At 37.2% G+C, this 14996-nt stretch overlaps 1 protein-coding gene across 1 annotated transcript; it reads left to right on the forward strand.

Moving 5' to 3' along the window:
- Window positions 1–2225: 2225 nt before the first annotated feature.
- LOC130635736 (transmembrane protein 192-like) lies at window positions 2226–7990 on the forward strand. The gene is made up of 6 exons (XM_057445189.1): window positions 2226–2553; window positions 3207–3395; window positions 4469–4706; window positions 5720–5854; window positions 6792–6900; window positions 7521–7990. The coding sequence occupies exons 1-6, from the start codon at window positions 2521–2523 to the stop codon at window positions 7696–7698; spliced, it is 882 nt and encodes a 293-aa protein (XP_057301172.1). The 5' UTR covers window positions 2226–2520; the 3' UTR covers window positions 7699–7990.
- The last annotated feature ends 7006 nt before the right edge of the window (window positions 7991–14996 follow it).

The raw sequence follows: 14996 nt of genomic DNA on the forward strand, positions 1-14996 counted from the left end.
GTAGCGACTAGTTTAACCGAAAGCTGAGCAACTTGGTATATTTAGCATAAAATAAGAAGGAATTGCTAGTACCTATATAAGATATATTTTATCAAAACTATAAACGATTTAAGTTTGTTGCTTTAATAAACCAGCAGCTGCATAAATGCGCTTTTTTTACAGATTAGCGTTCGGGATTTCTAGCCGTATTGGGGTGATAAGGTTCGTATTCTTGGCACTTTGAAGTCATATGAAACATTCAAACTAGTTGATTCGTTTTCTTATGCTAGTAGCAACAATATATCAAAAAAAAAAATTTTTCCGTGTAGTTACCCTTCAAGGATCTTTTCGCAATAAATTGTGTTTTTGTAAAGTGTTTTTGTAAACACGGAAAACCTAGACATACCTTAACGAAAAAAATTTTAGGTAAAAGAAAGTAAGCGAGTTTGGCAAAACCCGTCAAATTAAACTTCCGCAAAATTAACTTTGTTAACATACGCCGAATTGATATCGCGCCAAAATTAAAATTTTTTTAAGTGCGCTGAATTTAAAATTTCGCCTTACGCCAAAGGAATTCCCGCCGAATATTGTTTCTAATAGGTAAAAAAATAAGATTTTAGTCTTGATTTTAGTCATTGACGACGACTGACTTTCTTTTTATCTAAGTTTATGGCGGTTGCTGATGCTGTTGTCCGGTTTATAAGGAAAAATTAAATTTCAAGTTTTTGTCATCTTGGAAATATACTATGTATAAAATCAAAATTAGTTTTAAAATTAAGAAAATTAAAGAATAATTTTAAGCTCAAAATTTATGCTTATAAAAAAATAAAATTAAAAAAAAATTAATTTTCTTAAGTACTTTGCAGGATTTATCTATATTTATTTAAATTATTTATATTGTTTTTTTAAGATTTATCACAAATGTCATAATAGGAAATAGTACTTGTTCGATACCAAAAAGACGTTAAAGTCCTATCTTACAACTTCCCCGAGGCTCTTCTACGCCTATGATATTCTGACGGTACAGCTATTTGTCGTCCCGCCAGAATAGCGTTGGTGTAGAAAACTGGTGACGAGGTTGGTGTCTGAACACTTGGTGATAAACAAAAACCGCTATAGGAAATGTCACGGCAACTTACATCCTGATTACGACATGATAGAGAAACATCAAAATGACAAGGGATTATTTTGTCTACGTAATCTTGTGTGTGTTGTTTATGGGCGTTAATAAATTCGTAAGCATTATTAGCGTTAAAGACTACAAAATCGAAAAACTTACTTTACTGTGCCAATAAAAAGTAAGCGGCAAACCTATGCGGTTTCACATGCCTTAAAAAACTGATTTTTTTTCGTCTCTTCCGACCATGTGGAATTTCAATTCCTGGCTACCAACAAGGGTCCTGCGAAGAGCGGTGCTCATTCAAAGATCCCTTTTAAGCTACGAAAGTTGTGCAAGCAGAGCAATGGCTCAACCAGAGAACCGCTTAAGATAACAATCCTATTCTCATGCTGAGGGCTAAGTAGAAAGAATAGATTTACTGGCATGACGTTGCCGGGGTTTGAACCCAATACCTTCCGCTCTCTAAGTGAGTAAGTAAGTAACGCGAAGTTTTAACGTCCTTGAGGATTCCATCCTAAAGGCTAGCTTTTTCTTCCCTCTGACTGTAACTATGTTACATTACTGCTGGAGATACGTATAACATTCCTCTAACTTGGTTGCTTGCCATACAAGCCAATTAGCTACCAGTCGGTTGAGCAGGCGTGGTTTATTGTTAATCTCTGGAAAAGAGGTCGATAGCACTTGAACTGTACTTTTTCGCGTGTCGTGGCAACGCAAGCGCAACCGCGTTTACCACGGCATTTTCATTCGGCAGTAGGTTGCAATGCGTGCATCGTTTGGAAGTCCGACCCAAGCCTCCATTCAATTATTTCTCTACAAATGTGCAATACAGCTACCATTTACCAGATTATTGGAACGATGGGCATGTGGTTCACAGCATGTACGGAGCTGTCGCAGTGGAAATTAATCGTGAGATAAAACGAATAAAGGCAGATATTTTTGACGTTTACATCCCTAGGTCGTGAACCGTTGGCTCTGGTAAACGTATTGCATCCAACAATAAACAAAACCAAGCCTGTTTAGGCTTCACTACCATAGATGTCTGGTGCTATAAATAGATAGTGTGTTCTGATGTAAGAGTAATGATGTTGTTTTCTTTGATATATGTGTCATATTTTGAAAAAAAATCACCCTACTTCTATTTGATTGCTACCCAACCTCGCCGTCCGAGATTGTCAAAAAGAAAAAAAGAGCCCTGAGGACGAGGTTACAACTTCTTCGTCTCGTGGGGTCGAGCTTGGATGGGGACCAAGTAAGGAGCGGAGGGTATGAAAATCATGTGATGTTATTGTTCGTCTCGATTAACTTTCGTTTTCTAAATAGAAACATTTGTGGGTAGTGTCGTAGACTAGACCACACTGCACTAAAACCTTCAACTTTTGGTTTTTATCCAATGTTGACATCGTTAGGTTTCAATAAATATGGTTAGCATTAGCAATAGCTCAGGACATCAGGTATCTCAAATTTGATTTATTATATTTTGGGAAACCGCTTCTAGCTTATATACTCTCTTGTGATGCAGAGTAAGAAAGTGGACAGGAACTTTCTAGTGTTTAACAATTTTTATAAAACATTTTACAATTATATTATAATCTTTTTAACTTTTTGTAATAAATAAACTTATCTTTAAAGGATTGTTCTGCATGTATGTTTTGATAACCCAAGTTTATGCATTGAAGACAAGTTTGATTCCTATCTAGTGACAATGACAATTTCGTAATAGGTACAAATATCATTTATGTCACCGTGAGGAGTTAATACTCACCCTAAAAAATATGATTGGTTAACTTCATACAGCCGAGTTAGGAAATAAGAGTCAAAGCCAAATTATAGATGTAAAAACTAAAGCTAAGTTACTAATAGTGATTGCAATTTTTTATATCTTATGTAAACAATTTTTTAAATTGAAGATGAAGTCGAGAGGTGTTACCACAAGTTTCCATTAAGAAATACTAAGTTATGTTAAATAATGTCAATTTATGCAGAGGCAGGGCAGTTAAATCGTAAGGGTTAATTTCAATTACTGTAAATAAATTGAATTTGTGTCTTTTTTATGATATTGCTGACTCCTTCCATGTGTTCCTTTTTACTTTTATCTTATATTTAGGGTTCCTTCAGCGAGTTTGCTGAACACGATCATCTACATCCTCCAATATTTCCCACAACAACAAATGGGTCGACTGAAAGTTTGCTGCTGCCATCATCAACAACCCACACAATATCTGGACATTCTCAAAAATATTTTGTGAAAAGATTCCCTGGAGTTTGGGTCATTGTTCTGTACATATTCCTGCTGGTAATTTTTTTGCATAACTGTAGAACTTTATATACAAGTTTGTCTAATTTGTCTTTTTTATGTGTGCGAGGGGGCAGAATTTTCGTGTTTCATGAGTTGTCTTGTTTACCAGATTTCGCAGATGAAACTATTATTAGTTTAAGGCTAGTCAATTACACACAGTTAATTTAACATCTGTATAACTTGAGAGAACCTAAAGAAAGCAATGTCTACTCTTTAAAGTAATTTTCATCAAACAGATATATCTGCAACAATGATATATTCTGCCCAATCTTTGGACATAAAATTGTCCAGTCTTAAGACTGGCCAGCCAATCTTTAGAATGAACAAGATTGGGCAAAAAACCATGTTATGCCCATCTTCAGACGCCTTTTAGATTTTAAAGAAGGGATGTGCCACATGAGCTGTGTTGTTTGCAACACCCAACAAACATTCTCAGGCACATTAAAACATCATATTTTGGGTACTGTTGAATTGACCCAGACACATTAGAGTAAAAATTGTAGCTAGCGTAGTAGCTGTACAGCACGTTATACATTTAGCATTTAAATTTTTAGCCTTTTGATTTTCCAAGAAAAGTTTCAATTTAAAATTCCTTGCTTTAAGAGATTGAGTCTAAAATTTTTATTGTTCTGTTTGTCTTCCACAATTGTTCTAAGATTGGGCATGTACGTCCATAGACGGGGCAGTCCAGTCTTAAGACTGGCCACCCATTTGTCACTGTCAGAAGATTGGCCTGGCCAGTGTTAAGACAGGACGCGTTCCAAGATTGGACAGAACAGGTACATATATATTGTGAAACAATATAAAAGAAGAAGCCTTATATACTTTGACTCTGTGAACAAATATTTTTTAAACCTTTGTGTTAACATTGTTGCATAAGATATATTTGTGCATGATCATTCATTACTACTTGTAAAAATGTGTTCAAGTGTCCTAGTAATTTGGGTACTAATTTTTCTGGCCATCCTCACAGTTTTTATTTCTGTGTTTTACAATGCATCAAAAGATACCTAAAGGAGGTTTTACTTCGATTAAATTTATTATTTTATTGATTTTGTTTAATATTTTAGACTGCTTTTGAAGTTCTTTCTTTCGTTCTACATGATGTTCTTCATGTTCATATACTGGGTGGGATAGATGAACCATTCGCATTATTAACTGTACTTCACGTAGGAGTTTGGTTGATTACATTTGTGTATGATCGGTATCTTCATTTCAATCACCATTTGCTGCGAAGGTATGGATACTTGAAATTTTTCACAAAGACAAAAGAAATACGCAGAGTACCGCTGGGAGTGTTCTCTTTGGGTAAGTTTGATTACAGTAGTCATTTTAATAACTCTCACATTATCACAGTGCCTTGGGAGCTTAGTTCCCTGCCCCTTCCCTGAAAAATTTCAAGTTTGGTTGCCTCTGCTCCTACCCCTGTCCCCAGGTTGAAAATAACTACCTCAGCATCTGTGGATCATTGACCCCTTCTATTGATATCACCATGCTCTAATACACTCACCACTCTGGATTTTAGTATTTTCAAACATGATAGCATATTCTAGGAAATAATTAAATGATGGGGAGCGTATTAGTTATGTAGAAAAATAGAAAAAGGGAGAATAGTCCACACACTTAAAAAGGATCAAAAAGAAAATCCCCATCACATCAGGCTTTAGGTCCTTGGGAAACTACACTTTTTAATCAAAACTGCAATTTTATTCCTGATAAATATGCATTTACTTTCTTAAAAAATACTTGTAAACTCGAACCTGCTATCAATTTACTTTTTGTTAACATGTGCTGAATCTCTGTGCGAATAGGTTAAAGGTTGAAAAAATCTATTAATGTGGTACTTTCCTTAATTGACAGAAATTTAATTCTGTGTTAGCTATAAAAGAGCTAAATAGAAAAATTAAAAACGTAAATTCAGTTTTACGATTTTGATATGGGTACGTTCAAAAGGTTTTTTTTAAGATATATGGATACAACGTTTCAATCTTTCAACTTTGTGCTGTATCTCCTAATTGGATTTTGGGAAATAGGTTGTCAAATCTATAAAATTTATTTGACAGAAAAAATTTGTTTGATAAAGATCAAAATATGTTCAAGTTGCCTAGTGGTAAACAGTGTCAAGTCTTAAAATCTACCTTGTAGATTTTTTGTTGCTCGATTCTTTTTTTCCGACTTGTGGTGGGTCAGTTTGTAAGTGCTTAAAGTACACACCATGGTTGTGAAAATATGTTGCCATAGCAGCAAACACACCTAGTAAGTAGAACCTAGTAAGAAGTTGAGTTATTGTTGGATTTTAGTCTTCATTTTCTTGTTTTTAGGAAATGCTGCTTTGCTTCTTGTGGTCGCATTTACTGCAAGTCAACATAAAAACCTCATCTCACTAATTAGAATATTTCAAATTGTAGCATCCATCGAAGTGTTTTTTAGTTTGGTCACCATTATTATTTATTTAGGTTTGTTTGTTTGTTTTCTTTTTATTCTGTTACAACCAATCAGAACAGCCAAATCAGCTGTTTTGACCAATCAAATCAACAGGTGTAATAATAACTTTGGTGTGATGACTCACAAGCTCTTGTAAATCATGACGCTTCAGTCAAAAATATTTTTTTACGCCCCCCAAAAAACGATGTTTCATGGTATGAAGAATTTAAACGTCAAATAATTTAACAACACCCTCCCCCCTTCCTAAGGGCTGACGTTAAGCGTACACATTTCATTTTGTCAACTTGATAGAAGTCAATGCATGGGTGTTACATCTAAACTGCATGACGAAATTGTTTGAAGTACAAATGATTTTATTTTAAATTCTACCACAGCTTACTGACGAATAAGCCTTTTTGTAGCAATGGAATGATACGAAAATGAAAGAATTCAACATTTATTAGGCTATCAAAAAGGGGTATAAAAATCATGTATATTGCCGTTAATAGAGAAATGGCAAATGTGAATTAACTGGCCACCTACCACCTTGGTTAAAATATGTTGAGACAAGCTTGCAAGTTTTAAACTTTCTAATTATTATTTAATAATGTAGGCTATTTCTATGTCACATTCACGCATTGTCAGGGTTCACTTGTCAATGTCAGCAATAGAACAATTTAGTTATATCCATATTCCTGAAATGTGCTGCTTTGGACGTTTTGGAACATGGTTAAGGCAAAAATAGCGATTTTCAAAGCTGTCGGTCATATTTGAAAATGGCAAAAAACTATCTGTAAACTGTATCTATAAAAGTCCTTTGGTGTTTAATGGTTTTGCTTTGAGTGGGTGTTTTGCTTTGAGTGGGTGTTTTGCTTTGAGTGGGTGTTTTGCTTTGAGTGGGTGTTTGAGTGGGTGTTGGTGTTGTCTACACACGAATCTGTTGCTGAGACAGAACTTTCTTTATTTTAGTTTATGTTGTAAAATTTAACAAAGAAAGAAAATCTCCCGATGTTTACCATCAAGACGTTGTGCATGGTTTCAACGAAGATATGTACACATCACCTGAGGTCGGCTTCAAGTAAGAAATTCATTCTGATTTACCAAATTATATAGACCTTGTAGGAAAAATCAATCTTTATGTATGTGTGATGCATGGTTAGCGTTTATACTAAACATCTCTTAAGTGGCTACTTATGTAAATTGTGGATTATAGATGGAATGGAAAGGAAATAGGCAGATCCAGAATAAATTTCTTGTCGGTACAACCTGCCTGTACTGATGTCAGTAAAACATGGAGACATCATCAATTTAAAGCGGTAGTAAGCTTGTTCTAAATTGAATTACAAATAATCTCTTTAAATACGTCTATCTTTAATGGGCGGGCTCACTTGTGGAAATCTACAGTATTTCGGGAAATATTATTAAGAAAATATGCGAATCTGAAATAAAACAATCGCCGCCATTTTAGTGTTGCAACTGCGTGTCATCATATTATATCAACACCACGGTGTTTAGACAAAGTAAACAACGTTGAGGATGCACTAGCTACTCAATGCCGCATTAAAGAACAATTCACGGCCGAAAATGGTCCTAAAAAACGGTGAATAAAGGCGTGTCAATGTTAGAAAAAATTAGCATCTGTTTTCTGTTTTATTTTTTGTTTTTGTTTTTATAACAATTTTTTTCTTTTTTTTTTAGGGATACAGAGTGTCTTGATGAGATCTTAGAAAAACAATCAGAAATGATTCGATATTTACAGCAACATAACACCAACCTAGGGAAGAGAATTGTGGAACTCACACAACTTCTACCGTACGACCAACAACAATCGGTATTACACTCCTCTAATATTCCACCTCATTTGCATGCGCGGTAGTAAAAATGGCGTCACTTGAAGAGAAATGCCAGCTGTATAACCCTTTACTAATTTGTAAAAAACATGGAATTATTTATTGAAAAAGAGAAGAAGAAAACTGGGATTGAAGTTGCTACATGAATTACGGCTGAAGCTGAACCTAGATTAATAAGCCAGACCTCTATTTGGAAATGTTAGGACGAGTGTTTTGAGTTTAATTTGTTTGAGATTATATTTGTTTAAGATTATATATTATCAATTTTTGTATTAACTTATGTACTGTTAGAGTATTGTATATTATTTTTATTACTGATGTCTTTGATATTAATTTGTTCCCAAAAAAAGTTCCCAATTACAGCAATACACCTCTTCACAGTGTCGTTTGGTCATGCGCAAACTCACGTTGCTATAGTATCCAAATTAAATATGGCTACCTATGGTAGGTAAACAAAGCTAGCCACAGTCTAAAGTACTGAATAAGTTGTAGATTTGATGCGATTTTACTTGTAAATACCATGCCAATTAATCGCTGTTTGTTACGCTACTGTTCTACCATTTATGTCAAAGTTTGTTTTTATTATGTGAAATATTCGCGATGCTTATTAGCTCCTTGAGAATTAATTGGTTTTCAGCATTAATTTACCGATTCTCTGTATTGGCTCGTATTGCGGGAGATAACTAGTTCTCAGTGCATATTCCACAAAATAAAATTTCCTGGGAAGTAAGTAGTAGACTTATCGGATCTACCAATTAGATGTTTTCTACTCGAAAGGGGGGCGCGAAAGTGAAAGCAAAACACTCCGCATGGTAACATTTGCCGAACACGTGTTTTTAAAAAAATATGAATGAGGATATTAGCTCTGATCATTTCCGTTTGTGGTCTGTAAACTCTTTAAAAAACTTGTATATACGACCCAACAAAACAGGGGAAAGCTTCGATGACTTAGTAGCTAGGTAATTACGATGCATAATATTGTAAATGTATCTTTTTTTTTACTCAACCTCATAGTGACTTTAATTATTTTTAGAGGCTACGTCGCTTATTCTGAAAAGGCTGAAGTTGACCCATCACTTAAGACTGCTGGACGAGCCTTGTGTAATGATTATAAAAAAATATTGCTTATAAATGACACCGTTATCCCTGACCCATTGCTAATTAAAGAGGGATGGACAAGTGAAAACAACGGGAAGTGGAAATGGCCTTCAATTTATTATCAGGATATCTCTAGATACATGTCCATCATTGGTTCCGTGTTCATTGCAAGACTTGACCGAGAATACAAAGTGGGAAAAGCCTATCACTATTTTAGCAACGATTTGATACGCGAAATATTCATATAATATCAGTCCAAGCTCACCATATTGCATATTAAGATTCAGAGTGATACATTCACAAAGTATGAATTCTATCCTCTACTTTGTGTGGACCATTTTCAGTAAAGACAAGAATGCAGAGCAGCCTGGTGGGGAAATAAAGTCAGGTTATTGCTCTTGTACAGCAGGCATGCCTGGGATGTGCAATCATGTCATTGCCATGTTATTTAGAATTGAAAATGCTGTCGTAACAGGCGCTACAAAACCTTCAAAAACAAGCCAAAAATGTACGTGGACAGTTCCTTCTGGCACAAAAGTAGACTTGACAGCATTGCCAGCCACCCAAATAACAATGGAAAAGAAAAAAGATTTAAAAGTCGAACAAGATGCATATTTATCTTTTTCAGCATCACTACATCAGTCCCACTTGGCACAGTTACACGATAAAGAAAAATTAAGAGAAAAATTGTTTAAGTTTATGAAAAACGAACTTGGCACAAATAGAATTTCCGAGCTCATCACAAACAAACGGTTAAATATGGTTGAAAGCCCAAATTTTGATGTACCTGACTCCATTGTATCAATAAGTGAAACTTTTCAATATGATTAAAATAAGACTCTGGAAGAGAACATTGCAATTTTTAAACATAAAATCACTGTTTCTGATAAACAAATAAAAGACTTAGCTATGGTTCCCTTAAAACAATCTGAAACACCAATTTGGCAACAACAAAGAAAAGGTCGCATAACAGCGTCAAATTTTTATAGAGTTTGTACTAAAATGGAGACTTTGGATAAAAAACAAATGCTAAGACAAAGCCTTTAACAGATTCCCTACTTGGAATTGCGCCTTTTGTAGAGACAAAAGTGTTAAAGCTTGGAAAAGCAATGTAGCCGAAAGCTAAACAAAAATACATAGCTGTAATAAAAAATAAACATAAAAAATTCAAATCATCTGAGACAGGTTTGGTTCTTCTTAAGGATTATTCGTATATTGGTGCATCACCAGGCCTAGTTGTTAATTGTGATTTTTGTGGCCGTGGTTTAGCAGAAATATAATGCCCTTACATCATCATTACAGCCTCAAATTTGTCGGGAATTAGTTGAGGATGCGCCACATTTAAAAGTTACATCACCTTACTTTAAAAAAAATGTACAGTATAAACAAAGATATAACATTTGCAAAATGTTACAGTGGAACCTCTATTAACGGTCAACTCCATACATCGGCCACCTCCTGATAAGCGGCCAGAAAAGAAAATTCATGGTCAAGCTCTTATAAAAAACCCTCAACACATCGGTCACCTCCAATCAACGGCCAAACGGCCACTTTCTATTGTCCCAATGTCTAATTTCACCTCTATTAACAATCAAAAAAAATCTTTATGCAAGCAAATTAAAGGAAAAATAAAAACAATTGTTTTTTTTTTGAAATTTGTACCGAGGTCAGTAGCATGTGAAAGGATCTTTTTCGTAACTTGCTCTAGCCACTTTAACGCTTTCACATGTCCCCTTGCTTTGATCATGAATCATTCTTTGAACCCCTCTCCCGACCAGACTTTTTGACAAAAAAAGGATATTCATACAAAACTTCCATACATCGGTCAACTCTAATGCAACGGCCACTAAGCTGGGTCCCCCAAAGTGGCCGCTATTAGAGGTTCCACTGTACTTATATATTGGGGCCCATGTATTTACCAATGCGGCACAAACATTAACAACGTCATGAACTTTTGGTTTAACGTTTAAGGTTGGATAGGGATTAGCAGATGTTGATTGGCCATTTTCAAAGTGCATAGTGCACATTCGAGACTGCTTTCTGTAAAATATAAAAGATGTAGTACAGTTTAAAATTGTTTAAGTAAGCCTGCTGATAGCTAACTATTTCTTACCAAGGTGACCAAAGCTGATTTGAGTTTTTTAATTCCCTTATATTTACCAGCATTCTCCATTTTAACCTCTATTCCTCCTTTTTCCTTGTTGGGAAAATGAACAATCTAAATAAATGGCAGAGTAAATTTATTTAGATTTAGACTTGAATCCGAAAGTGGGAACTAAATTAGGTGTATTTTCAAATAAATAAAATGTGAGAACATCCCTGGCTAAAACTTTACTTGAAAGTCGGTTCAGATGAACATGAGCTGTGTTGTTGACCAAGATATAACTGACATTCTTCTATTGGAGAATGTAACACAGAAACCGGTCAGACCTATAACGTCGGTGGATGTGGACCTCTTCTATAGACAGGAAATGGCACAGACCCGTCCAACTGTAGGGGGTAAAATCCAAGAATGGCATAAGTGGGTATTACCCCCATCCGAGATGGACCTCTTCGAGAGACAGGAACTGTCAAAAAATCGTTCGGTTGTAAGGGATAGGATGCGTGGATGGTATAATTGGCTGGTAGACGCTGTTCCAAAGCCTATAAAAGAGGGAGTCAAGAGAACATATGCAGCATTCAAGTGTAATGTGATGGATCTCTATAATAGGACAGCTAACGCGAAACAAACGCTTCATGATGAGGTGAAAAAAAGGCTGAGGAAGACTACCTCGAAGGCATCCAAAATCTATATGATCGGCCGGAGCATGACCATACACCTCAGGAACATTAGCATGCGCTCCACAAGACATTTCGAAGTTTTTGCATTCCTGGTATAGGAGGAGCCGATATCGATGGGTATATAGGAATGGTAAGACCTAACGTGAAAAATTTGTTTTAAGAGCAGGTGGTGGAAATGGGGTCGGCGAAGGTACAGCTGTCCCTGTGGATCATGTGGAAGAAGAAAACAAACATGGAGGAGGCTAACGATGAGTACATCGAGGTAAAGAAGATCTTCAATAGTAATATGACAAAGGTGTTCCGGAGTAGCGACGTAGACGACAAGCTTGATAGGATGTTTGCCAATATCAAGACACGCGTGGAACATCCGGCACAACCCCAGAGTGGCTTCACGCTTAGTCGAATTATACACCTGGATGTAGATTTCCATAAGCTACGACTAACAAGAGGTTCATCATATATAGAACCTCCTAAATGGATAGCTTTAAAAAAGGCTATCATCAACCCAAAAAATGAGGACGGGGAGTGTTTCAGGTGGGCTGTTATAGCATCCCTGCACCATACAGAGATTGAAAAAGATGTACAAGGAATTACCAAGCTGAGACCCTACGTAGATCTCTATAGTTTGGAGGGTATAGAGTTCCCGACAAGCATCAAGGACATATCCAAGTTCGAGAAGAACAACACGGACATTGCGATACACATCTTGTACATAATGGGAAAGAAGATCAAAATCCTACGGCGTTCAGAACACAACATTAAATGTAACAAGCAGGTGAATTTGCTGCTTATTACAGATGAAAATAATACCTACTTCCCGGCCATCAAAAGTCTATCGCGACTCGTAGGCAAGGAGCCATAGAAAAATCGGAATGCAATGCATTTTTGCCTGAACTGTCTACAGGCCTTTTCTACGGTTGAATCAAGAGACAAGCATTATGGCTACTGCAGGGACGGTTAAAATCACAATGCCAAAAGAGTCTGAAAAATGGTTATTCTACAGGGATGGTCAACAACAATTCAAGGTACCTTTTGCTATATATGCAGATTTCGAGTGTCTACTCATCGGGTAGAGGATGCTAGGGAGACCAAGACTAAAAGGCTGAGTAAGCAAGTATCATTTGGCTGGTATACCTATAGTACATTTGCATATGGAAGTGTACCGGACCCACTAGCAGTCTACAGAGGTAAGGACTGTGTCACGCGGTTCGTAAACCACCTGGAGGATGAGGTAAAGCGGTTCTATAATACCTACTCGCAGCAACCCATGGCTGAAGTAACATAGGTCTTAAAAAGGGAACACAACGAGGCATCGAAATGTCTTATATGCTTAAATCCGTTTGACGGCTGCGAAAATAACTGCAAAGTTCGAGACCATTGCCATTATACGGGGCGGTATAGAGGTGCGGCACATAACATCTGTAACCTCAAATACAAGATACCAAGTCATGTACTTGACATATTCCACTATCTCTTCGGGTATGATGCCCATCTCTTCATCCAGGAATTGGGTGAAAAATACGACATTGGTTGTATCGCTGAGAATACCGAAAAGTATATCGGCTTCAACGTTAAAATCAAGGTACCACTTGCAATTATGGGCTATGGCGATGGTAAGGTGTATAAGACCATAGAGATTAGGTTTATCGATAGCTGTAGATTAATGCCATCCTCATTAGATAAGTTGGCAAGCAACGTCATTGGGACAAACGCCGCCAGTATGAAATGTCAAAAATGTGTGGATAACTGTCTTGAATTTCAGAGTATAGATGCCGAGTATGTGGCAAAATTTTTGTGTAAAAATTGCAACTCGAATACCACGAAGCAACTTAATCGGGACAAACTAAAAGCAAACGTGCCATCTATGGCCAAATTCATCGACAAGGACGACGTATTCAGGCTAATGTTTCGAAAAGTCGTATACCCTTACGAGTACATGGATGACTGACAACCATTTGGGGAGTCGGAACTACCACCTAAGGAGGCATTCTACAGCAAGCTGAACATGAAAAGCATTAGCGACAAGGACTATATCTATGTTAAAAATGTATGGAATGTCATTACCCCAAAAGGTGATGACGTCACCATGGGCGATTATCACGATGTGTACTTCACCATGGACGTACTGCTATTGGCCGACGTGTTTGAAACGTTCCGGGGTGTGTGCTTGACAAACTACAAGGTTGATCCTGCGCACTTTTACAGTGCACCAGGTCTGGCATGGAAGGCTGCACTGCAAGTATACCGGAATTAAGCTAGAACTCCTCACAGACCCTGACATGCTATTGATGTTCGAAAAAGGTATCCATGGGGGTATAACCCAGACTGTACATGGGTATGCCAAGGCAAACAACAAGCACATGGGGGACCAGTACGATCCAGAGGTTGAATCCTTCTACCTGCAGTACCTCGATGCAAACAACCTCTATGGGTGGGCCATGCGTCAAGACCTACCAACGGATGGATTCAAATGGGTGTCGAACGTCGAGGCATTTACAGAAATGCGAATCGAGAAGCTCGTTGAAAAGAACAAGCTTGGGTACATTTTAGAGGTTGACATCGACTACCCCGATAGGCTACACGATACCCATAACGAGTTGCCGTTCTTACCGGAACGCACGCACTAATTTGAAAAAGAAGTGTGTATATGTGAAGCATATCAGAGCCCTTCAGAAGGTGAAGAAGGTGCACAGGGTCATTTAGTTTAACCACAAACCCTGGCTGAAAGGGTATATAGATCACAACACGAGGTTGAGAACGGCTGCGAGGAACGAGTTTGAGAAGGACTTCTACAAGTTGATGAATTTGTGCGTGTTTGGCAAGACGATGGAGAATATCCGAAACCACTGCAACATTCAGCTGGTTACCGACGAGGACAAGTATATGAAGCTTGTGATGAAGCCAAATTTCAAGGGTGGAAGCTGATTCAGTAAGCACCTCCTAGGTGTAGAGATGGGTAAGACGGAGGTGAAGATGAACAGGCCTTTATATATAGGCCAGGCGATCCTCGATTTATCAAAGCCAATCATGTACGAGTTCCAGTACGACTATATACAGCCCAAATATGGTAGCAAGCTGCAGCTCTGTTAAATGGATACAGACAGCTTCGTGTATCATGTAAGGACAGAGGACTTTTACCGTGACATTGCGCAGGATGTCTCGAAACGTTTTTATACGTCGGCCTATAATCCAGATGATAATAGGCCTCTTCCTATTGGCAAGAACAAAAAAGTGGTTGGTTTGATGAAGGATGAATTAGGTGGAAAAATCATGACAGAGTTCATAACCTGAGAGCAAAACTCTATACCTACAAGAGCCTTACAAAAGAGAGCGGGATCGCAAGGCGAAGGGCGTTAAAAGGTGCGTGACCAAAAAGTCAATCACTTTTGACGACTATAGGCGATGTATGGAGGAGGGCGTTGATATCTACAAAAGTCAGGTATTG

Source organism: Hydractinia symbiolongicarpus, chromosome 3, assembly GCF_029227915.1.
Source record: "Hydractinia symbiolongicarpus strain clone_291-10 chromosome 3, HSymV2.1, whole genome shotgun sequence".
In the NCBI taxonomy this organism is placed as follows: Eukaryota; Metazoa; Cnidaria; class Hydrozoa; order Anthoathecata; family Hydractiniidae; genus Hydractinia; species Hydractinia symbiolongicarpus.